The sequence below is a fragment of the Caloenas nicobarica genome, chromosome 4 (assembly GCF_036013445.1).
Source record: "Caloenas nicobarica isolate bCalNic1 chromosome 4, bCalNic1.hap1, whole genome shotgun sequence".
Taxonomy (NCBI): domain Eukaryota; kingdom Metazoa; phylum Chordata; class Aves; order Columbiformes; family Columbidae; genus Caloenas; species Caloenas nicobarica.
The window spans coordinates 55,540,670-55,566,283 of record NC_088248.1 but is presented as its reverse complement, the minus strand read 5'-3'; the positions used below and the strand labels follow the sequence as shown (position 1 = coordinate 55,566,283).

Here is a 25,614-nt window from a genome sequence, read left to right as displayed (position 1 = left end):
ATTTAGGAGAAGCAAGGTAGGGCATTTAGTGTTACCTTCTTAAGAGCAGCTTTCAAGCACTAATGTGAAGCTACTAACTTTCCATATTTTAGATATTATTTCCTACATCGGGGGGACATCAGATAAATCTTTTGCATATGAGCTCAGTTTTTCTGGCTGTCAAACAAATGTTTCAGCTTCGGTGGTGTAAACTGTGGAGTGTAGCTGTATATTATAAAAGCACCCTGTGCCAGTTTTTTTAAAGCCACCGCCTTTCCCCTTTGTTATTGCCATCATGCCTCTCAGTCATGCATTTACAAGCCAGAGCATGCAATGGGAACTGCTGCAGGTTCAGCACTTTTGAGAAACAGCTTACTTAGAAGTCTGAAGTTGGATTTAGAAGCTTAACCTTCTTGGGAAACTTCTCAGTAATCCTCATAACTTATCGTTGTTAAGGAAAATATCTATCCAGTATATTTATGCTACAACCACTCTAGATTTTTTTACTTTTACTCTGGATGACTAATACTGGTTAAGGAAATCTTTCCATAACTTCGGACGAAAGAACTGTCAGAATCACTCTCAAGCCTATTTCTATAACAGACAGCATTGTGTTGTCCAAAGCAAGCTGTAGGCTTAGTAAGTCTGCCAAGGTATCCAGAAATTTACCTAATGAGGGAGGAAAGTTTAATTACAGATACAACGGAAGTGAAGAATATATATAAAAATAGTGTACCCCACTCACTTATTTCATAAAGGAATTGGGCCAAAATAATCTATGTGTATTACTCATTAATTCTGTGAAACCAAACATTAAAAGTTCATTTTTGTGACACCATAATTTGAATCATTTGAATAAGGACTGAGTTCAAGATCATGTATTTATTAGTCTGACTAATTTTATTTTTCACTTTAGCTTGCGTTTTGGGGCTTTAAAAAGTGAAGCAACATCTCAGAGAAGGGCAGCAATCCAAAATATGCTTGAAAAGAACTGGCATTAGCTCTAACTTTGCCCTGTCTGTTGAACAAACATAAGTTAATTCGTCCTTGAACCTGGAAACTGAGTGCTGTCTAGAACAAGACAGAAAAAGCACATTTTAGTAGTTCAGCTGCCACAGGATCCGAGATCTGCCTGCCAGAGGTCAGGAGTTTATGCCAAACGGTGAAAATTAGAAAAGACTTTCAGTTGTGAACAAGAGGCTCACAATAAACAATGGAGAAAAAATTTCCAAGAGGAAACAGAAAAGAACCTCACACATCCTTGGGTTAGCTGGTAGACGACAGAAGTGGAGAACAAATACTAAAATTCAGGCCAGGAACCCAATCTCCACTACATCCTTCCTTCTCTTCCCCTGCTTCCCCCTCCCCTCTCACGGGGTCACAAGAACAGTTCTTTATTTGAGGCAACATCCTCTTGTGAGGGCGATATCTGCTCTTTGAAATGTGCAACGTCCGCCACAGTTTGGCAGTCAACCTGTGCTATCGAATCAAGGCTTTCTTCTCTCCTGCTGGTTTTTCAAGTTGGTGATGCAAGTGGAAACTAATAAAATACCTTGAAATTTTCAGACTGCACAAAATAGTAGACCTAACACATTTATGCATTTTCAGCTCTGACACCCTACAGCTAACTTCAACATGTTAGCTGTAATATCCTATAATCCTTACTCCTTTATTTCTGTAGTTATCACAAATATCAATTGCTGTATCGCAGTTGGCAGTAAATGGAGAATGGTTGTGTACAGAAAGCATACTGAAAATGGGAGAACTGGGTAGAAGACTTTAAATGTAATATCTGCATATATAACAGGAAAATGTCACTGATTCTGATGTCCACTTTCTGTTAGCATTTCACAAATTTTCTGTATGGCTGTATCACAGAAATGCAGAAGTCAGCAATGAAAAATTTAGGTTCCTTGCCAGAACATTTGACATCTTACCTATCACAGAATGGCTGAGGTTGGAGGAGACCTCTGAAGGTCCCCTGGTCCACTCCCTGCTCAAGCAGGGCCACCTAGAGCAGTTGCCCAGGACCATGTCCAGACAGCTTTTGAATATCTCCAAGGATGGAGACTCCACAACCGCTATGGACAACCTGTGCCAGTGCTCAGCCATCCTTGCGGTGAGAAAGTGTTTCGTGATGTTCAGAGGGAACCTCGTGTGTTCCAGCTGGTGCCCATTGCCTCTGGTGCTGTCACTGGGCACCACTGGAAACAGCCTGGCCCTGTCCTCTTTGCTCTTTCCCTTCAGGTACTTATACACATTGATAAAATCCTCCTATACACATTGATAAAATCCTCCTGTACAACCCACAGTTGTAGAAAACTAGATTTTTTTAAAAATCCTTTTTGATAACAGGTTGCTGGTAATCTCTCATGTTATTCCAGCACGTGCCAAATAGTATGCTAGACTGAAAGGTTCTCTAGGAAATGTCTTTTTATGACGCCTATGAAATTTCTAAGATAACATAATTAAGGAATGGCCAGGTAGTCCATGATTTAAACAGCTTCACATATTTGTTAGCTCTTTGGCAGATCTCATCAGCTTATACCAGCTTCCTTAATGAATGTGCGTTTTATTCTATCACACAGTGAACTCATCTATTACCTGAAGAACCACAAATAATATTTAATTACTTGTGCTAACATTCAGTGCTAAACTTTTGTGATGCATTGAAAATGCAAGACATTGCTGGCACTAACTTGCCATTGTTATCTGTATGTCAGGTGTTAACTGAAACATTGGATCCAGCAAATTGATGTGCGGGCACTGACAAAAAGGGAGAAAATATGTCTACATCAAACCATTAACTGCTTGTCTCATCTCTTATGTTTGCAGTGCCCATATTCCTACAGCCAGCTGGCTGCAGGTGACAGCACGTGCAAAGTCTTGTTCACACCTCCTTAAGCACCCACCAGGAGAAGACAAAGCAAGTATCTGCCAGTGTCCCACGCTTGTTTCTCTTTTCTTCCCTGTACTTTCTTCCTTGGATTTCCTTCCATGAAAGCATGCTCTCCAGTGTGAAACACCTTACAAAGTGCAACAAATAGCCTTCCTTGCAGCTTACAGCCAGATGACAACAAAAAAAAATACAAAACAGATACATTAGATAAACCTCTTTCATCAGCCAGAAGAATAGCATCAAATATATCATTCATCAAAATTCTGTGTTTATTGACAATTGCAGAAATCACATGCTATTTTGACTGGGGAATGTTCTTGTTTGGGACATTAGACTGAGTTGAAATTTAAACTTCTTAAAATTTCTGTCACGATTTCTCTTTTGTTGTAATTATTTTGCTCTTACAGACCAAGCTGTAGCAATAATATCTGCTGCAGCAGCAGCAGACCTGTACGCCTAAAAATTCTCCAAAGGATTGCAAACTGATTCCTAGTCTTCTGACTGACAAATAAGACTGTTTCTACAGTCCAGTTTGCTAAAAGAGAAAACCCTGTACCCAACACAGCAGTTGCTCTGTGAAATATAATTTGACACGATCCAAAGATGTCTTGTGTTGTGCCTGATTTGGAGCCATGAATGATTTTGGAGCTTTACAGGCATTTTGTTGCTTTTGTTTTGTTTTGTTTTTCCAAGACCAGGCATGTTCACAGACTGCTGTGCTTTGAGAAGAAATGATATGTTATTTAACCACCACACACAGAGATCGGTTCTCTCAAAGTTGGACCAAGTCCTTAAAAAACAAAACAAAACAAAACAAAGCTCCATAAAATTCAAAACTTGCCAGAAAATACTGATGTGCACCTTTGTGATCATTTTACTCATTTATCTTCTTACCTGCAACTTAAATAAAGCAGCTTACTGTGTTGGTTACTTTTATGGCTAAAAAAACCCACAGTTAACAAGCAAATGTCATTTAGTTCATACATGGTGTGAAAAGCCTATGCAGCTGCAACTGTACTGAGCCCAAGTTATATCGTTCATTAGTCATCTGAAGCTTTTTGCTTCAGGAAGAGTAGGTGACAAGGGACGCTTTAAGTACCCCATGAAGTACCCTGCTCTGAAATTCCAGCATTAATTTGAATTTAGCAATGGTTCCACATGTTTTGAAGAAGACTCAAGTAAAATTAGCTGCAGTATTTGAAGTTCCCAGAAAGAGTGTTAAGTCAGCAACTTTACTTGTTTTATTGGTTGTGGGGGTTTTTTATTTATTGTTTTGTTAACTTCATTTTGGTAACAGCTGGAGAAAAGAAAGAAAAAATACTACATCCTTTATGACTCAGTTTTATCTGGTTTTTTGATCTGTGGTCAAACAAATATAACTTTTCTCCAACCCTCTAATGGGCTTCTCATGAAATACTCTTAGTTTTCTAATCCTTTCTTCGAAATTCGCTTTCTGGAAGAGACACTAGGAAGGATCTAATTAGATTATCCGGTATTCTGAAAACATTTACATTGTATTGTTTGCATGAAAATTATGTTAATCACAGGAGAAACTGCAGGCAGCGGTTGGCTGTTCTTCCTTTTCCAGCTTCTTTTAGTCTCATTAGATCATTAAGTTTTTAGGACCGTGGCACTTGGCAAGCTGCGTGGTTCTGGCCACTCCGTTCAGAGCAGTCCCAGAGGAATTGGCTGAGGACTTCCAAACAGGTTTTCAGTGACACAGCTGAGCCTACACTATGACGGATCCCCATGACCATCTTCCTCCACATTGAAGAAAATCTGCTTGATTTAGAGCCAACCTGAGGCACTCAGAAGAAAGGGGAGATGCTCCATGGACCTGCTCCTGTCTGCCACAGCTGAGGCAATGGTGATACTTTAACAGACTGCTTTGCAAAATCAACATCTTAGTGGCTATATTGTTCTTCGCGTATGCAGATGCTGGGGTTTTTTCTGTGGTTACTTCCCTCCTGCCTTTGAGAAGCATAGCAGAAGTTCAGTGACAGTTCCACAAGGGCAACTGCTTCCCCGTTTGCCTCATCCTTTAAACATGAGACAAAAGGGATGCTCAGATTGTTCCCACTGGAACATTGTGCCTGTGTAGCTATATCCCTTGCGGGAGTTCATATTCAGGACTTGGCAACACTGGCAAGTGACTCTGCTGGCTCCAGGGTGTCTGCTGCTCCTGCATGTCACCTTCACAGCGACCTCGCTTTGCTCAGCAGCCTCTGCATGCCTGCTGTACCTACTCTGTGCAGACCATATCAGGGATTTTTCCCCTACCTCACCTGCACTGCAGAGCTGAGCAGGGACATCCCGATCGCTCCTTACAGCTCTCTCCACAGTTGTGCAGTACCTGGTCTGGTTCAGCTTCAGAGGTTGACAAAATTAAGGGAAAAGCTCCTGAACTGTGAGTGCCTTGTTCCTGAAGCTCCAGAGCCATCAGACTGCTGTTTCCCTCAGCACTTTGGGAAGCTGATCCCAGATATCCTGTTATGCAAGAAAGAGTTCAGTGTTCTCTGGGGTATACCTCTGCCCCAAAAGTTGGAAGAAATCTGACCGAAGGGGCTTATCATGGCATCTTCAGGGGATCCCAGCCAAAACCTGAGCTAAGTTATAGGAACTGTTTAGACAGAGCAACAGCTTGACAACTCGGGCTTCTCTCAAAGACATTATGCTATAAGCATCAATGCAGTATTAACTGTTCTTTAATTCTGGCAGAGGGAACACAATCAATATTCCTGACTGAAATTCAGTTACCTTTTTTTTTTTGTCGCCAGTTTTGCAGCTGAGGGCAGATCTGTGTCCAGCCAGAGAGATGTAGAGGCCAGAGGAGCTGCTGCTGAAGAATCATTACCAAAGCGCTAGAGGAGAGATGACAGCTGATTCCAAAAGCATCCAAACAACATAGTTTTTGTCTGATTTTCTTACTGTTCAGTTCCCCTGGTCTTTCATCTCAGGGTTTTCCCACAAGGGCATCTTAACTGTTATTTTTACCAAGCAGTAGTGCAAAAGGATATTCATTAACATCTTTGCAAGTGATGTGTAGCATTTCTCTTGTTCACATGCATTCTAGTAGTATACTCATGAACTCTGAAAGGTTTCCAAATATCTGTACAAGTCGTCATTCCTCTGAAAATTTACCCAATTAGGACTCATTATTCTAATCAGTCATACATGCCATTAATATGTGGCATAGTGTATAAATGATAACACGTAGAAGTAATATGTTTCAGCTGATAACGAGTGGCTCCAACATGAAAGTGTGTAACATACAGAAAATTTATTCACAAATAAACAAAAAACCATTCTTCAACATGAATAACATCCACAATACTGAACAAGCTCTTTTTAGGGCTGGGATTTTTAGCCCCCAGCAGTCGGAATGGAGTTGGCCAACCTCTCCCAGCACTGGGCAGGAGTCCCGCAGGGCTCGCCTGGCTCAGCGCTCCGGGGGGGCTGGGCTGTGAGCCCAGCAGTGCTGTGACTGTGCGTTCCATGAAGAACTTCTGGGGCTGGCTGGCGGGCAATTAAAAGGAAAACAGAAGTCACAATGAGTTCTGAAGCTTGAGCCTGAATGCTAAAATAAACAGTTACAGGTCCGTTCACTGAAATATTCCCCTTTGCGTGCCGCTGGGTCTGCGCAGAATTCCAGCTTGTTCTGGGGCGTACGGGGCAGAGCAACAGAGGACAGCTGGAAGCCGAAACTCTCCAGGCTGTTGCCCTCTTTGCCTCTTGGTGAATGCAATTTGTTCATGTATTACTATGGGAAGGATTGGCTACACTATTCAAATATCAAAAATGAGACACGGATAAAAACTTCTGGGGGGGCCTTTGTCCTTTTCGTGCTATCGCATTACGGACAGCAAAAAGTTAAGTAAAGATACTGCCTACGCATCTAATGCTTTAAGAAGGTGACTTCGTGTCTATGCGTTGCTTATGGATTAGGGTTCCTCAGAGATCATCCCTCATTTGTGCTGACTTCAAAAAGAAATCTAAGCAGCGTCCCTGCCGGCGGGCTGTCTGCCTGCGTTAGCCCCGGGGGGCCGCCGGGAACCCGGCGCTGCCGCCGTGGGAGCCGCCGCTCGCCGCGGCCCGGGCTCGGGAGGAAGGCACTGAGTCCCCCGCTGAAACGCAGCGGCGCGGCTCATCTGATAAAAGCATCACAAACCCCACGGCTCCCGAGACACCCCGGGCCGCGGCGCGGGCGGGGCGGAGGTGGGGCGGCCCCGGCCCCGGCCCTGACCCGGCCCTGACCCGCCCTGGGCCTGGGCCCGGGCCCGGGGCGGGCGGGGCGGCGGTTGCGCGTCCCACCGCGGGCTCGCTCCGGAAGAGGGAAGGAGCGGGGCGGCGGCAGCGGGATGGCAGCGCGGAGCTCCGCCGGGGACGCCGCGCTCCGCCGTGCGGCCGAACAGTGGCTGCTCTGGGATAAGGTGAGGGGCGGCGGGGCCCTGCCCGCAGGGACTGCGGGGGCCGGGGAGGAAGGGGCCTCCGGGCCACGCAGGGACTTGGTGGGGGAGGCGATGGGGGTGCGGGCTTGTGAAGTGTCAAGAGGGCGTGGGGCGAGGCTTGGCTTCCAAATCGCGTCAGTCCTTGGCGCGGTAAAGTCACTCGGTGGGTCCTTCCCGCTGCTCTCCGTCCATCCCGCCTGTTCACCCCGCCCCGCCGCCCTGAGGCGCCGCTGGGCCTGCGGCTCCCGCTGCCACCCCGGCACCGCGGCCCTGCCGCCCCCCGCCCTGGCACCGCGGCCCCGGCACCGCGGCCCTGCCGCCCCCCGCCCTGGCACCGCGGCCCCGGCACCCCCGGCACCGCGGCCCTGCCGCCCCTGGGCCTGGCACCGCGGCCCCGGCACCCCCGCCCTGCCGCCCCTAGCACCGCGGCCCCGGCACCCCCGGCACCGCGGCCCTGCCACCACTGCCCCGGCACCGCTGCCCCTCTGCAATGTAGAAACCCGCCTGGCTGGTCACTACGGGCACCGCAGCTGGCTCTCAGCTGTACCGAATTGCTGTTTTAAAACGACCTGTGGTGTTCTTACCTGCCTCTGTTATGGGCGCAGTTGACTTAAATTATTAAAGGCCAAAATACATTGCTGTGTTAAAAACCTCCAGGTACCTCCACATTTTTGTTTACTAAAATATTGTTTCCGAAAGCTTGCTTCAAAACCACTGGGAAATGCAGAATCCATCCTGCTTCCTGCTGGTGTCACCGGGTGCTTAGTGACCCTCGCTGTTCATAAAGTAGCTCCTGAGCCGTCAATAGTGTTCGGTTTCATGGGTTTTGTCCCCTTTTCTGTTATTGCATAGGAACGCTTTAGCATTCTTTCCCTTCCTGTTAAGGTGCTTAAGCGTGTTAAGACTTATCTTTGTGTCGTCAGTTTTGGTCTTGGCAGCATTATATGTGGAAGTAAAATCTGTGTATTTCTATATTGCACATGTCTGGAAATGTCTTGCCATGGTGGTGTTCTGGAAATGCTTATGTAGTTGCGTGCTGCGTCAGTTCCCACCAAGATGCAGGTCTGTGTTCTGTATATGTGCTTTGCATTTTTGTTTCGTTGCTATACGTGAATTTTGTTCATTTGGCTGTATTGGAACACAGTGGCCATTGCCCCCTTTGGGTCACTTTAATGACTGCCCTGGGCTGGGCTCTCTAGGTTTTGTGCAACCTACATACTTTTTTCATAAGGGGTCTTCTGCTTATTTCACAATTATCAAAGAAAACATATGATTTTTTTTTTTTTTTAGTATTAATTCGAAGTTCTAAAGGACGTAATTACAAGTACCTTAAGTTTGTTGTGATTCCTTATTGAAGATCATTTGACTGGTTAACTGATCAGTTAGCCAACTCTATTTTTATTAATGATAATGCAGTGCCAAACCAGCTCTTCTTTCAGAAATGTTAGTGTATCACATCAAATAACAGTAAGCTTTTGTGTCTCTTTTTTTCTCCAGTTTAATTGATTTTGAGAAAACAATCTGGTTTTAAAAGGCCTCTTATCTCCAAAACTTCCTTGGCTAAAGTTAGTTATATGCCTGTCTTCTGTGTGATGATTTCATTTTCAACTGGTTATTCTGATTATTTTGTGAAACTCTCTGGGAATCTAAGGCAGCATCTCTTATAGTATCTTTACTTTTGAAAGATTAGCACTTTGTTAACAGCTGTGCCCTCGACTCAGAATTGACCGGTGTGCAGGACCCATTGCTTATTGCTCAAAAACGATGAGGTGTTTTCATTTCTTGGGGAGACCTTGCATGTTTGTATTGAGTAACAGAAGAATCCAATATAACCCTTGTCCATTTGTCCTGATATTAAAAAGAAAAGGTTCCTTTTTGATGTGTAGAGAGAGGTTAATATTTACTGATGATAAGCTGCACATTTATTACAAAATAATAGTTTACAAGAGAAAAATAAAACCTGTTTAGTCAGTAGCTGTCCCTGTACTCTGAAGCCTCGTGGGGACTCTTGCACTGATTAAACCTCTTCGGGGCCTTCCTGTAGTGTAGATTAAAGTAAATAACTTAAGTGTTACCAGTTGATGTTTAAGGAAATTGCACTACTGGATATTAAACTCCGTATTAAATCACCTGCCACTGTATTCACAGAAATCAGTATTCTCATACTCTCATCCAGTTTTATTTGAGAGTAGAAAAAGTGTAACCTGAGAGAACCAACAACAAAGGGAAAAAACAGCACTTCATCTTTCAGGTACAATTGGGTCCTTCTTTAGTAGAGATGCTGTGAGGATTTGGCCTTGACCTTTTCTTCCACTTAAAAAAAGTTTAGTATTTTTCCCTCAGCTGCATACAGTGGCGTCATAGCATTCCTAAAATTGAAAAAAAAATAGGAACAGTTGTCTGTACAGTTAAAAAAAAAAAAGCAGATTCTTAAGAGAGTCTAGCCGTAAACAAATATAACAGTAATTGTGGAAAAATCCTGCTATATTAAACAGACTTCGGCCTGGCTTTTACCATTTCTTTTCAGGGGGTGGCAGGGGGAACAGCCCAAACAGCTAATTCACGCAATCAAGTTTTCTCTAGCAAACGATGTGGACGGCAACTTTGAGACTCAGGCAGGCACCTGCGTAAGTACGATCACTTAACCAGACCTGAAAAACTGGAGGATCCCTGTAGTTTCACAGTAGCTGGGAAATACCTCTAACAATGGTAACAAATAAAAATCTCCTTGGTTGTGAGAGCTACAGTATGATCCTAGTGCCAGGCTGCCCTCCTGTATTGACAGTACAGGTTCTAGTCTGCCCAACACTGACACGAACATGTGCAGCATCTGCCTGAGATGGTAAGAGACAATTCCTGTGCACAAAGCTTATGCAGGGGAAGAAAAAAAGTGATGGGGCACTGTGCAAAGCCTGGTGCAGAACATGGCATTCAGGCTTTACCTGCAGGACAGAGGGCTGGTACTGCAGCAAAAAGTTCTGCTTTTAAACAGCCTGAACTCGGAATAGCTATGCTGACCTATATTACTCTATAGTAACATAGAGTTACATTTATTTTTAGAATTGCAGATTATAATTACAATAATATAGAATTATGTTGAGCATCCTGCAAGGAAGTGTCAGTTACAATATTCTTTGGCAAACTGGTAATTCTTAAACTGGACATCAGTAATTCTGGGGTACTAATTACTTATTGCACTCAGGAAACCTGACTATTTTTTTTTCTTATTTAGGTTATTCAGCATTATATAGTTTCCTCAGTAGCACCAAGGGTTCTTTAGCTTTTTGAGTATTTATGTAAACTATGGTGTTTGTGCTGCAGCAGCAGGTACGCAGGTCAATGATTAGGGCATCCAGACCTTGGTCTCTTGTGTATGCAAGTTCACTCATGTGCCTGCTACTGTGCATGTTCTGCAGCATTTTCTGGAAATATATATTTTTTTTTTTGTCTAGGATGATATGCCTTCCCTTGCTGTAAGCATACCTAGGTCATCCCAGAAACAGTAAAGTCTTTGACTTTTATGAGGTCATTTGCTTGACTAGAAATGAAAGCTTGTGTCTGTTTGGAAATTATAATCTTTGTACTCCAGCGTGAAGTGTGTGTAATGATGCGGTGAGTAAGCGGCGGAGGATGCCGCCTCTCCACATAGCCGTGTCGCCTGGCAGCTGGAGTGTGCAGCTGTCCTGGGGGTCAGCACTGCTCCAGAAATCAAATACTAAACTTCACAAATCCTGTGTTGTTAAGATTGAGATGTTGGGGCATACAGGACTTTACCGTTTGGAAACTTTACTGTTTTCCAAACTTTACAGATTTGGAAACAAAGAGAGTTCATAACAATGAAAGGTCAATACCAACAATATCCCAAGAAAAGCAGTGAGACTTGGAAACTCCTCGCTGTTCACAAACAGTCTGACATAGCCTTTCTGTTGCCATGCTGCACAGTCATGTCATTTAATAATTCAGCTGTAGTTGCTAAGCTTTCATCCTGAGCATTATGCTTATTTTTACAAACATTACCTACAAATATATTGCAAATTGTCGTCTTCTGACCAGTCTGCTTAGTTTTGCTGCTGCCTCTGGTGTTAGCTAGTCTTGGGACAAGGTTATGTTTTGAAATTTTTTTTAACTCTACTTACAGTGCTATGGAAGTAACATATTTCTTAATCGTCAGCTTAACTTACTCTCTTATACCTTTAGCGTAGTTCTTGTGAGGACAAACTTCCTCTAAACTGTAAAGGTGCTTTTGTTGTTTGGTTTTGTTTTTAAAACCAGAAATATTAAAATAGACAACTTGGAAATCTTTCCTCTTTCCAAACCGTGATATATACACTGCTGTCAAGGAAGCATGTCCACTTATGCAGATAAATCTAAAATAAGTAATACTTGGGATTGTGTTGGCTTAAAATTAGGAAGATGAAGCAGGAGTTCTGGTGTTCTTAAGTGGTGTGTGATGTTTTGATACTGAAATAAGCCAGTACAGAGAATGGGAAAGTCAGTTCTGTTAAGAAGCTTGAAGGTATTAAAAACAAACACACAAAACCTTTTCTAGAATATCTGAACTTCCTATCTACAGAATCAAAAAACTTCTACAATAGTGAAGCAACTGGTTGCTGAAGGAAATGCCGCAGAACTGCAGAAGTACTTTGGCTCACGGATGGAGTTTGGCACAGCGGGGCTCCGCGCGGCCATGGGCGCAGGGATTTCCCACATGAATGACTTGACCATTATCCAGACAACCCAGGTACCGTGTTCAGCACTTTACCTCACTTAACTGGTTGTGTGTGGGAACAGAAGAGCCTCATTTATGACAAGCAAACGGGTAGTCTATGGAAACAAAAGTTTTTTTACTGTTCCTCCAGTTTTTAGAAATCATTTAAATGGTAATTATTAGCTGAGTGCTGATCTCTGAAAACAAGCAGAGAGAAGCTATTAAGCCATTAAAATAGGTTATTTTTCATATTTGATTTGCAATTGAGTTTATACACAGCTACAGTAAAGCTCAAGTGGATTGGTTAGTCCTGATGTAACAACTACAAAAAAACCCAAAGGTAGCCAGCATTTGGCTAAGCTTCATGTATGTTGGACATAAATTTACATAAATGCAGTGAAGCTATGTATGCGGATACTGGTCTTAAAGATCTGCTTGGGGCAAGCTTAAAAAACCCGAAGACCTTAACTTACTGGAGCTTGGAGTGGCGGCATATCATGTCCTAAACAGATGTCATTATTAAGGGTGAGATTCCATTAAAAAACTGAGAGAGTTCAGTTAAAAAACTGAAGTATTGGCCAGTTGTTCTCTTCCTCATCTGAGACCTAACAGCTGAATCATTTCTCAATCTGCAATTCAGACTAATCATGTCAACTGTTTCTTTCTGGAGTTGTTTCTGATGTTGGGGAAAGTATTTAAATGCTGTCCAGCTTCACTATATCGATTTGAAGGTTTCTGATATTTCTTGGTGTTTATTGGTCCCAGACAAACTGAATCCGCATCCAGTTCAGTGAGATGTGCGCTCACCTTTGTAAGACATCAACATCTTAGCAATCATCTTAATGCAATGATAAATTAAATACTAACATTGGATTAGTGAGGTTGATTTGTTGTTGTCTTCAGGGATTTTGCAGATACCTTGAGAAGAATTTCAGTGACCTGAAAAAGAGAGGAGTCGTGATTGGATTTGATGCTCGTGCTCATCTTTCAAGTGGAGGTAGTAGCAAAAGGTACTTCTTAGGTTTTAATTATTTTGTAGCTGTCTTGTGTGATCCATTATGGCTTTATATCTGCTTCAAAAGTATTTTCTCTTTCTGTAGAGTGAATTAAGGTGAAGGATTTATAGTATTTTTATATTCTGTTAATGACAAAGTAGTTCTTGGAGTTGTGAACGCATTTGAACTGGATCTGTATAATAATTTGGGGTTTATTTATGTTTGTGTGGTTTTGTTTGTTTGTTTTAATTGGAGTGAGGAGGGGAAAAACACGGTGAATACTAGAAACTTAGTTGTGAGAAAATTAATACATTTCTATGGCATCTTTTCTTGTTATTTAGGTTTGCAAGACTTGCTGCTAATACCTTCATCAGTCAGGGAATTCCAGTTTATCTGTTCTCTGATATAACACCAACTCCTTTTGTGGTAGGTTTCTCTATTATATCCTTTTATAGACACGCAAATTCTGTCAGATATCAAAAATTTAATACATGAAGGAAAACTAGACAAACCACTTTTAACATTTTAAGCTCTACCTGCAGTTAGTCTTATGCTTATTTAGCTATATTTAGTTTAGAACGTCCACAGCAAGAGAAGGAAGAAGCTGAGCAGAGTATCAGTGATGGTGGAGTGTGTTTCTATTAATTCCTGCTTTCAGGCAGATTTCTTGTGGAAGGCATCTCATTGTTTCTGGATTGCTGTGGAGTCTGAAGTCTGAAACATACACACACATTTAGTTTTGTGGTTGTTGTTTGGGTGTCTTTTTTTTTTTTTTTCTTTTAGGGGTATCGAAACTGAAGTAGCCTTTTTAAATAGCAGGTTGTTGGAGTGCAGCAATGTTACACCAGGAGGGCTGTTGAACGTGTCAGCATTTTCACCATCAGATCACTAGGTGTCAGTCCTCTAGAGCAATAAAGAAAATCCCTACCTGCCCTAAAAGCAACAGTTTCTCCCAATGCCAGTTGCTCCAGTGAGTGCTGCAAACAGAACATAGAGGGATGAAGATGTTGCATGTAGCACTTTTGTACTGATACAAATTTTGGTAGATTTAGAGTCAAATTGTTCATAGTGCAGCCTAAAGCAGCGTTGCTAGAACTACGGTTCTTCGCATTTGCTATTAAATAAAGAGCCAGGAGTAAACCTGAACTGGACCTGTGGTCACAAATAATGCTTTATTTTTTAATTCACTCCGTCTGTTTTGGACTAATTTGTAAGAGCTCTCTCCAAAACAATTATCTTCTGAACCACGATGGAGTGGTTGCTCCACAGGCTGCTCTCAAAAGCCAGCAGGGATGAGGCTGCTCCAGTTGTAATTCTCTACTCCATGCAGACTTCTGTCATTACCCCAACTAACTTTGCACCCTTAATGGCCTCAGTATCTCACGTCATTCTACAGCTGGCAACATGTGCATTCGGTTTCCTTCTATAAAAACACTATAGAGGTGCACAAAGCATCTGAAATAACGCTAAGAATCTACAAATGGGAAAATTCACAAGAAAAAGCAAGGGCTAAAGTTGTGCCATGTGGGGTCTAGTGGAGCAAGTACTATTCAGATTCTGCTTTAGAGCCAGTCTGTAGGAATCACATCCTGGCTTTCGTTTCATTCAGAAGTATGGAAGTATTGCATATGCATCAGAATAAGTAATATATAGAATTATGCACATTCCACTTCAGCTGACTTTATCTCGTTACAGCCATACACAGTCACTCATCTGAAGCTTTGTGCTGGAATTATGGTTACGGCTTCCCATAATCCAAAACAAGATAACGGTTACAAGGTATTCCTATACGGTCTATTTTCTGGCTTTTTTCAAACATTTCTTTCCATGTAGGGACACTAGTGCTATTGTGTATAGTTCCTCTCGTGTTATAGACCAAGTTAATTGATAGTTTGATCTCTTATAGATGTATGTATTTAAAACTAGTAGCCTGTTGTACTAATAGCGTAATTAAAATCTTTTCTCTAAAAAGCGGGAAGTTAAGCAATACCATTGCATACTTTGGAACACTTTAAAATATTTACTGACCTCTTTTCAAAAGCATTAATAATTTCTCCAATTTACGATTTTAAAAGTTCTCTCTAATTTTACAAGCCCAGAGAATTAAAAATATGTGAAACCTAATGAGTTCCTTGTACAAAACATTTTGAATAAATTCCGTTAATTTATTATAGTATATTTTTCTTTCGCTAAGTGACATGGTTACTAGTGTGAATTTTTTCTATGACAGAAATCTGCTTTCCCCTGAAAAAAACATGGCTGAGCTGCGTGTCTGCCAGTCATCCCATAGCTGGACTAGTCATATACAGACTGTTGCCAAAATACAAAAATGGAAGTTGGGAGATCTTTTTTGTCTTCTTAATAGAAAAACAAGGCATTAGCAGGGATGATTTCTTGCTGTCTCTCACTCCAGTACTTCGTGTCTGTTTAAAATTACTTTTTTTAAACATTTAATATATTGATTTTGATAGCTTGTTTGCATGTTTCATCAATTATTTTTTGAATGGACTTTGTTATTTCTTGATGGTTTGTTGTTTGGGCTACATATGTATTAATACATGGCTGAGATGCTGTTAGGTATCTTTCCTTACACTTGTGGTCTGTAAACCAACAGTAGGAGGAAGTGTGCAAACAACTGTAGAAAAGTAAAACATAATGAGTAGACCTCTTCCTGGCTGTGTAAACAATCAACAAAAAGGACAAGACTACAAGTAATGAACATCTTGAAACTTAGCTGACTTTGTGCTTGCTGTTGTGGCAACACTGCTGCTGGAGGCAGCTGCAAAGTTTTTGTGCCATTCTCTTTACTTTTTTGTGGTAAATGTGTTTCACTTTTGCACACTTTTTTCCTCTTAAGAATTCTTCTATATATAAGGATAATACATAAAAATCTGGAAGACAGTATGTGCATGGGCAAGTTATCAATCCCAAGGCTGGCAGACAGGCTGATGCTTGAATCTTCTCAGTAAATGAGCTGGGTGTTGTTTTGTGTTTCATTCTGAATTTTGATATCTTCTGATAAAATTAAACAGCTTTTTTAGAGAATAAAAATGGGATGTGAGAGGAAACACTGAGAACATGAACAGGGGAATACTCTGGGTATACTTAAGCCTAATTTGCTGTAATACTTTAATAAATGTAATGCACTTTAGCCAGCAAAAAACCTAACAAAGCTATCCTGCAATATTAATGATGAAATACTCACCCTATTTATTATTTAGGTTTACTGGGAAAATGGTGCTCAGATCATTTCCCCTCATGACAAAGGAATTTCTCAGGCTATTGAGGAGAACCAAGAGCCATGGCCTCAGGCTTGGGATGACAAACTGATTGACAGCAGCCTGCTACTTCATGATCCTTATGCCACAGTCAATAAGGAGTATTTCAAAGACATACAGAAACAGTGCTTTCACAGGTAACTGGTGTTAACTCTGTTTAGAATATGTGATGTTTCCATCTAGCACATCAGTAGGGCAGATTATGTTGATGGAAGTCAGGGTGGCCATAATCCAGTTCTGTCTGTGCCTTCTTTGTGTCTTTGGTGGCAGCACTGCCAGCTGTGTGCTGAGGTAGTAAGCCGGTTGATAAAGCTGGTCTGGCAGGAGTCTAACCCAGCAAAGTGAGCGATTAGTTTCTGGCTATGTCGTCTCCCTGTATTCGCATGACCACACATCAGCCAAAAGCCATAGACAGGCTGGGGCCATCTTGTGCAGCTAGGGGTGAGCTGACACCAAACAGCCTTCAAATGGGCTTCTAAGAGAGAAGGTGAACCAGGCTGCTAAGCCACTTCTAGGAGGAGGAGGTCTTGCTCTGTCATCCCAGCCTGGCCTGGGCTCCTGGTGGCCTTGGGTGAGTTGCATGGGCCTGTTCCTGTCACTTACTCAGTTAAAACTTCACTCAACAAAATCAAGTGGATATTTCTGTTTGTGATTGATGAGTAGAATTGGTTTGTGGATTAGATGAGCAGCAACCTGTTAGATCTGCTTATTTACATCAAAATTCTAACCACCAGTAACCACGTTCTTACTCTTGCTAAAAATGAAGTCAGAATTACAAGAAAGTTGGGGCTATGTGGCTAATTATGCCATTTTTCAGAAGAGGAGTTAAATGTCTCCTTAGGAGTTTGCTTATCTTTGGGTTTGTTCTACACTTTCAATAAATGTACTTCATAAAAATGAGTGTGCTCAAATGAGGCATGCTGCTGTCGGTTCACTGTGTTCACAGCCTGTGGAGCTGGTTTAAACGCCAGAGTTGGGGATGAAGAGTCTTATTAGCCAGTTGGATTTGTTTTCCACTCGCCTCCCTTGGGGTGCAAATCTTTCTCACTCCAGTGATTGGCACATACCGGGACATTAGATATCAAGAGCGACTCATATTGCTGAAAAATGAGGCTAAAGCAAATATTCAAGCTATTACCTTTAAAATTTGACCTACTTTAATTTATAGTTTTAACAGTGATATAGAATACTGAGTCATATCTATTTTCAAACATAGCTTTATGCAGAATATTCTTCCATATCCAAGTTTACTGTTAATCTGTCTTATTTCAGGAATATAAACAAGGAAACAAACCTGAAATTTGTTCATACTTCTGTGCATGGCGTAGGTCATAAGTTTGTGCAGTTGGCCTTCAAGGCATTTGACCTTAGCCCCCCTTTCGCCGTTCCGGAGCAGAAGGATCCTGATCCAGAGTTTCCCACAGTGAAGTATCCAAATCCTGAAGAAGGCAAAGGTGTTCTGGTAAACAGATTTTTGGTTGAGGGTCTATTTTGATTCTGTTTTCACAGCCTTACATTTAGTGAAGAATCAGCTGGTATCCTTTCATTGAAATTTATAATTCTTTTTGAAGCAGTTGGGTAATAATTAGCTGTAACTTTAAACTACTTTGTTCTGTGCTCTAACAGAATGGGCAGCATGTGCACATGGAACAAAGTGATACAGTTCCTTTTAAAAAATAAAATAATAACAAAAAAAATCTTCACACCTGGTTTTGGAAAGTTTCTACACTTAAATCTGAAATACAAGGATTAAATTGTTCTGATATGACACTGGCTGGGGACAGGGGAAGTCCTCACAGGTGTTTAGAATTTCTGCTACAAGTATTTCTTCCACACTTTGTTGTTGAAGGATCCCTTTGAATCCAAGTAGGGTTTGACTCAGGCTGCGGAAGTGGAATAATGTAGGTGAAGCTAAATATCCTGACCGTGCTCTGCTGCTGCCAGGCTTGATGTTTATTTTTTGAAGAGACACATCATGATTTTGGGTTTTTGAGATTAAGTAAATTGGGAAAATTATTTAAAAACTATAAAGACAGTGAAAATATTATTTGGGATTATTAACACTCATCTTGCTTACCACTTTTCCAGACATTGTCTTTTGCTTTGGCTGAAAAAGATGGGGCAAAAATCATTTTAGCAAATGATCCTGATGCTGATCGACTTGCGGTGGCAGAGAAACAAGAGAGGTATGGTAATAAAGAAATGCAAATCATTTACATTTTTTACTAGCCTTTAGGCTAGGCTCATTTGGGGGATTTTTGCTACCTGTATTGCAGAGGAAGATAGACTAGTCACAGTAGTCAGTTTTGGACTGAAAACACATAGAAATGTGAGAGGACTGTATGAAGCAGACCACAGCGGGGGCAGTAAATGAAAAATAATTAATGTTAGACACTGTGTAGAAGCCTGAATAAATACTTGACACTTGCTGCACTTGAGGCATGCACAGGAGCATGTGAATTGCTGTGTTTGTGCTATGCCTTTTTAAAGGTGGGATTTCAGTTAGAAATTTTTCACAGAACACTTATAAATATTGTTGTGTTTATTAAAGAATAACTTGAATATTGAGGAGAATGTTTAGAGTTCCCTGATAATCTCAGGAACAGGGAACATCCCTGGTCTTTGATATGAGATCCTTCTTTTTCGAGTACTGTTAGACCAAACGTTTTACTTATCATTAGATAACTTGAGCCTCTCTTGCTCAGTTCCCAATTTCTATGCATAATGTTACATACCTGCATTTCACCTTAAGCTTTTTTGTGGTTCTTCTCAGTATAGTCATTTGTACTCTCTCCTTTAAGGACCAACTAGCTATACATGCATTATTTATCTATGTATATCCTGTCAAGGAATGACATCACAAAAGGTAAACTTGCTCAAACAGGGGCTCCTCATAAATTTTTCGTATGTATGGAATGTGTAACCTGTAGTTCTGACCTGATATTGCCATCCCCTTATTTCATGCCCCCTGGTATCCTCTACTTCTACAATTGTTTGCATTTCTGTATTGTGGTTATATTTGATTTGAAAATTGAAAATAATCTGAAGTAGTACTTGGTATCATATCTACAAATAGTGATGTTTTTCTTTTATGTACCCTGATAAAGGAGAAACTAATCTGAGCAGTTAGAAACCATGAATCTTTAACAACTTCAAGGTTTTCAGCTCAGAGAGGAGCAGAACAAAAATCTGCTGCTGGGCCAAGAACAGCAATAGTGTAAATGGATTCCCTATGCATGAGAGCCAGAAGAGGGACATAAAATCACAGCAACAGTCCTTGGTACCTGAGGGATGAGATGGGCAGCTGCTAGATGTGGATGTTGTGGATGGTGCAAATATTTGAACCTGTATCAGTTATGCAGATACCAAAAACCCAGGAAAAGGAGCCAGTGCAAATATCCATTTCGCTCTCCAGAGCAAATCTCTTTTGGTCTTGTAGCAGCTTCAGAGGTGCTAGTGTTTTCTTCAGGGCTCGGGGGCTTTTTTAAATTCATTAGCCTCTCAGCATGAACTAAGGAAGCTTTTCTGCCTTTAGAAGAAAAATGGGTAGATTGGCACTCTCTGCTGTATCTTGGGCAGTGTTAGCTGGAATATCCTTATTTTATTGTTTATGGCCAATGTTGGCAATTCAGCGTCAAAGGAAAAGCATAAAAAGCCTCAGTTTGTGCTAGCTATGATGGGTTAAAGCAAGAATGCAAAATCACTGATTTTTTTTTTTTTTTTTTTTTTTTTTAAAAAAAAACTGATAGCTATCAGAGACTTGAAGAGGGGGTGTTAGTTTAGTATATTTATCACCACTGAAAGCATGGAGCTCTCATTCTGCTACCTCTTCACTAATTGTTTAGCCAGTCAGTTGTCTCCTAACTTTCAGTCCTGTGTCCTCAGACCTCTGCCGTAGCTGTTCATACACTAATTGAATATTAATATAGGCTTCTACAGTATCTGTACTTCTTCTTTGACAGAACCTCCTGCTAGAGCGTTCTCTCTCAGGGCTCTTATGCTAAGTTGTCGCTGTGCGTTGCTTTGTGCCTGTTGGCAACAAAAAATGCAGGAGCTGAGTCTGCTGCTCTTTCACGACAGGTACTGTTTCTGTAGGTCTTGATTTTTGTCGGTTTGGCAGTGTCTTTGTCCCCTTTTGTGACTGGGAATTTTTGGGCAATTTTGACTTCCATCTTTCTCTTCTTCCTTCAGTTTTTCTTGTCCTTGCAATACATCAGTGTTAATATTCTTTTACCCATTTGAGATTTTTTCCAATCTTCTCAATGACCAGTTGATGTATTTGTGATTAAATAAAAAGTATTTCTCAGTCAACTAAAAATACTGACCACTTGAGGATTGTATTTTTGTGTCTCTGTGCTTGTCTTAATCAGTGTTTTTTATAATGTCTGCTGAATATTTTTGTTGTACTTAAAATATGCTGGAAATATCACTTTCATCTTTGGGTAAACTCAAAAGCTGGTGCGTGTGATGGATGAGGAAAGTAACCACTTCAGAATTTTTTGGGGGAGGAATTATTTTTTTGTTCATAAGGAACACGCTACCTTGTTACTGTTACTTGGAATTCAGATGCAGTGATTTATTTGTTAATATTCATGTATGAAAGAACCAATAATTTTTTTTCTTCCGGTACCATCCTTTGAATTCATAACCTTCCTATTATTTTTTGTTCCCTTCCAGTGGTGAATGGAAAGTGTTTTCTGGAAATGAGCTGGGAGCTCTTTTAGGCTGGTGGATTTTCACTTGCTGGAAAAATCACAATAGAGATACTTGTGCCATTAAAGATGTCTACATGTTATCCAGTACTGTTTCTTCCAAAATCTTGAGAGCAATTGCACTAAAGGAAGGTTTTCACTTTGAGGTAAGCAACATGTTACACATTATTCCACATTCTTTTATTTGCTTGCCTAGGCAGTGTCATATCTCTTTAAAACATTGCTTTTATTTTTAATTGTCTGTTTTTTCTCCTGGCTGCTGTAGGAAACACTGACAGGTTTCAAGTGGATGGGCAACCGTGCCAAACAGCTGATGGACCAGGGAAAAGCTGTTCTTTTTGCATTTGAGGAGGCTATAGGTGAGAAACAGAATATTACGTTCTGGTATCCTGTAAAATAGTGAAAGTAGGACTACAGCATAAAATGACAATGTAAAGGTGTCCTCAACACAATAGGTGTGTTTCCAGTGAGTAATCGATAATCATCCATTTGTCTAATTGATATTACTGGTTTTAATCCTTTGTATCTCGCTTAGTGCAGAGTGTGATGATGTGAGCTAAGTGAATATATCTTCAGTAGCATGGCTATGTAGACTCGGATGCAAATTCTGCACAAGCTATTAAACTGCCACACACACACATATTTTTCTGACTTCAAGTTGAGTATGTTTACCTGACAGTTTTAAGCTAATTTTGAATGTGAACAAAATAAAGTAAAAACTTGCCCAAATTATAGTTTTAAACTAGAAAGCCATGAATAAAAGCTATGAATTTCTGAGGAGGAAGTTGTAAAGCTATAATGCTATTTCTTGAGTATCTCAGTACTTGAAAAATCAGAGAAAATGTGACTAATTTCACAGATAATTATCAGTGTTACCATATGCTCCCATGTAAGGGTAATCACATTTGAGACAAAGTGCTGTACTTGCATTGTTCCTGCAGTGTGGCATTTCTGTTTCATGAGAGTTCCAGAAGTACTCAGGAGCAGCTGGCACTGATATGATACAAATATGTCTCTATCTTGAAATTCCGTTAAATACCTTGCTTATCAAAATTAACACTGATTAGAAGATAACTTTTTTCCACTTTTGGTTTAACTCTAAAATGTCTGTACTATGGTTATGTGCATTTCTCCTTTAAAAGATGTTGGTTTGATCAACTCCTCCTTTCCATCCCCCATTGTATCTTATTTCCTCATAAAAATATATCAGATATCTATAATTTTCTTTGCTTAGGGTATATGTGCTGTCCTGCTGTTCTGGACAAAGATGGTGTCAGCGCTGCTGTTATAACTGCAGAGATGGCCAGCTTTTTGGCAACCAGGAATTTGTCTTTGTCTCAGCAGCTGAAAGCTGTCTATGATGAGTGAGTTTGGTTATAATTGTTTAATTTTCAGATTTTCTCCATTCTACATATAGGGACTCGACAGCAACCTATAGTATATGAAGAAATAAAACCTAGGTTATTGTACTAACACTACAATTGTGTGTTAATAGTAACCTTCTAGAAAGTGCTCCTGCCCTATGGGCATGGATGCATTTATTACTTGGTTTTGTGTTGTTTTAAGGTATTTTAAAAACAGTAATGTTACCTTACTGATTCTCTAGCAATTAATGAGAGTTTTGAGGTATTTCTGTGTGGTTGTCTGAAAGGCTTCCTCCCTTTTGAGAAGTTCTGCTCTTGGGTCCTTTTACAGAAGAACAACAACATTGCTTCTTCATTAATATTGTGTCTTCACAGATATGGCTTCCATATTACCAAAGCTTCATATTTCATCTGCCATGATCCTAAAATTATTCAACAGCTTTTTGACAACCTTAGGAATTTTGATGGAAAAAACACATATCCAAAATCTTGCGGTAGATTTAAAGTTTCTGGAATAAGGGATCTAACTACTGGGTATGACAGCAGCCAGCCAGATCAAAAGGCTGTGAGTATCTTTTTAAAATTACATATACATCATATAAGTATGTATATACACATATATAAAAAATTCTATGGAGAAACACTCAAAGATTATGTTACATCCTGAGTCTTAAAATAAGTTAGATTGGGGATTATTGTTTTGCCGTGGTGGGGGCAAATGAAGGTGCGGGGGAGGTGTGGGTGTTTGTTTTTTCTCTCCAAGATGACAGTCTGTAAAGGGAGGTAGGAAGATATTGCTCTCTTGCAACAGCAATGTTGCATTATCTTGCCTTAAGCGTAAGTTACACTGTCTGCTGAGGTGTGGCTTAGGTTTTCCACAATCCATCTTTCTTTTCCTCCTGGGAAATGACATCACAGAACAATTTCTATTTGCAGTAAAAATGTTGACTAGACTTGCAATGAGCTACCTAGCAGTAATGTATTGCTACCAGATTCTAGGTAGAAGGTAAGGCTGTCATTTGCATAGTGTCCTCTCAAGACCACAATGATGAAGGAAACAACAAAGCTTAATTTTAACTCACCCTTTAGCTAGATTATGTGACATCAAGTCGTGAGTTTTGTCTTGGATTCATTATATATAGTCACTTGCCAAGCCTCTAAAATCTATTCTTACTATTTCTAGATACTTCCCACTAGTAAAAGTAGCCAAATGATAACGTTCACCTTTGCTAACGGAGGAGTGGCCACAATGAGAACCAGTGGGACAGAACCAAAGATCAAATACTATTCTGAACTTTGTGCACCTCCTGGAAACAGGTATTGTCACTTATAGCAGTAAATACTGTGTAACAGGGCTTGTATGGCTTTTTGATATTGTTTTGGTGTGGAAGGGGCTCTACATGATCAAATAATATTACTACAGTCAATATTTTAGCAAATATATTTGCATAAAGCTTCAATTCTGCAAAATTTGTTGATGCATTCTTGTCACTTGTTTAAAATAGATTAGAACACTTTATGTTTAGTAATTATATCCTTGACTGATAGCCTTGGATAGTCTTAAAAATAAGCAATTATTAACTTTAACAATGAAAATGCTTTCTCACAAATGAAAATTCACCTGAAAATACTATTACAAATAGAAAAGTTGCATTTCTAATCATATACATCTAGTAATAGAAGATGTTCTAAACTCCAACTGGCTGTTCTATTTTAGATTATATTGTGGGTTTATGTTTTTCCATAATCTTAAGTGCCTTCATACACGTTGGAAGTGAACATCAGTGCATTACCATGAGAAATCAAGTGTATATACTTTTAGCATTAATAGAAAATGTTTGCCTAAAACAATGCAACAGACTTAACAATTCCTCAGACTGAAAATGTGCTTTTTAGCGTCTCCACTGTGACAGTTTTCTGTATTTGTCTGGATTTTGTTTCTCAGTGATGTTGAGCGGCTGAAGAAGGAACTAGATGAATTGGTCAACGCTCTTGAAAAGCACTTCTTTCAACCAGAAAAAAACAATCTTCAACGAAAGACTGAGTAAAGTAGCAAAATTACTACCTTAATTGGTTTTTTTTGCAGCATTAGAAGTGCATTATTTAAGAAGTAAAGATTTTTAGGACCAAACAGCTGAGAGCTCAGACTAAAAAGACTTCTGCCTTTATTAAGAGTTACTCTGGGTACTCTTGGATCTAGTGTCTTATTTTGGAAGCAAAATACCTCTGCCCTTAAAGGACCAAAAAAACCCAATCAGTTGAACTGAAAGCTTTATGAACTAAATGTTGACTGCAAATGTATTTCAATCAAAACTTGTTTTAATTAAATATTGTAAGTAATATCCTGATTTCTGAAATGCAGCCTGTTTTCTGTGGACTTTTATTTCTTTAGTGTGTGTGTGATAATACGATGCAACTTTATCTAGGTTTAGATTAGCAAAGCAAGTTCTTCGGTTAACAGGAAGTATTGAAAGCCTGTGGTGAGACTTTGGCAAACTTGGGGCAAATGTTTCAGAAATAGTAATCTTTCTTGGGGATTTTGGCTCAAATAAACAAGAAAGTCACAACAAATTTGCTGGAGAGCTATCTGCTGTGGGACTATACAGCATATCTAAGGTAAGAGGTACTAAGTGTACTAAACTGGCTTTTAGTACCATGAGCTTATTAAGATAATGTATCTGTACACAGCACCCTTCTGTTGCCTCATTGAGCTATACGTAATTAGTTCAATGCATACCCAGATCTCGGAGCCTGTCATACTGTATGCTGCCAGTCTGGGTGCATAACTCTGCATGTCTAATTTAGAGCAGAAGTTTCCAATTTTTTTGCATGCTGTTGTCTGCACTTGCAGAGTTATGTGGAAGTTACCAATTGACTTTAATGCAAGGGTTTTCTGCATTTTCAGTACTTGTTTTGGATAGCAGTGTAGCTCTAACAGCTCCAGTATTTCTTGAGTAAAGAAACCTTTCCTTCATTTTTGAAGAGGCATTAGGGAGACGTGAAGAGGAGGGAAGATTAAATAGAGATAGCGTGTGGAGATTGTGCACTCCCGTACTCAAGTGGAAGAACAAAGCTGAAAGGAAATAGCTCCACTATGCTATTGTTCTTTTACACGTTGATTAAAAGAAGCAGAATGGAAGACTGGAGCATCTCATTCTCCTAACTTGTCCTTAATTTGTTCCCCCTGCCATTTCTGTAAGAGCCTTTCAACGTGGAACATCCTCCCTTGAA

At 40.4% G+C, this 25,614-nt stretch overlaps 1 protein-coding gene across 2 annotated transcripts; it reads left to right on the top strand.

Moving 5' to 3' along the window:
* The first annotated feature begins 7,150 nt into the window (after positions 1 to 7,150).
* PGM2 (phosphoglucomutase 2) lies at positions 7,151 to 24,721 on the top strand. 2 transcript variants are annotated; one of them, XM_065633981.1, is made up of 14 exons: positions 7,151 to 7,308; positions 11,900 to 12,067; positions 12,938 to 13,044; positions 13,371 to 13,455; positions 14,725 to 14,808; positions 16,251 to 16,444; positions 17,580 to 17,769; positions 18,396 to 18,493; positions 20,985 to 21,165; positions 21,285 to 21,378; positions 22,254 to 22,383; positions 22,759 to 22,948; positions 23,567 to 23,700; positions 24,329 to 24,721. In XM_065633981.1, exons 1-14 carry the CDS (start codon positions 7,237 to 7,239, stop codon positions 24,429 to 24,431), a joined length of 1,830 nt encoding a protein of 609 aa, XP_065490053.1. In that variant the 5' UTR covers positions 7,151 to 7,236; the 3' UTR covers positions 24,432 to 24,721. The 2 variants fall into 2 exon arrangements, with proteins under 2 accessions (XP_065490053.1, XP_065490054.1); XM_065633982.1 differs by lacking the exon at positions 7,151 to 7,308 and adding an exon at positions 9,869 to 9,953 and having other exon boundaries at positions 24,329 to 24,720.
* Positions 24,722 to 25,614: the final 893 nt, after the last annotated feature.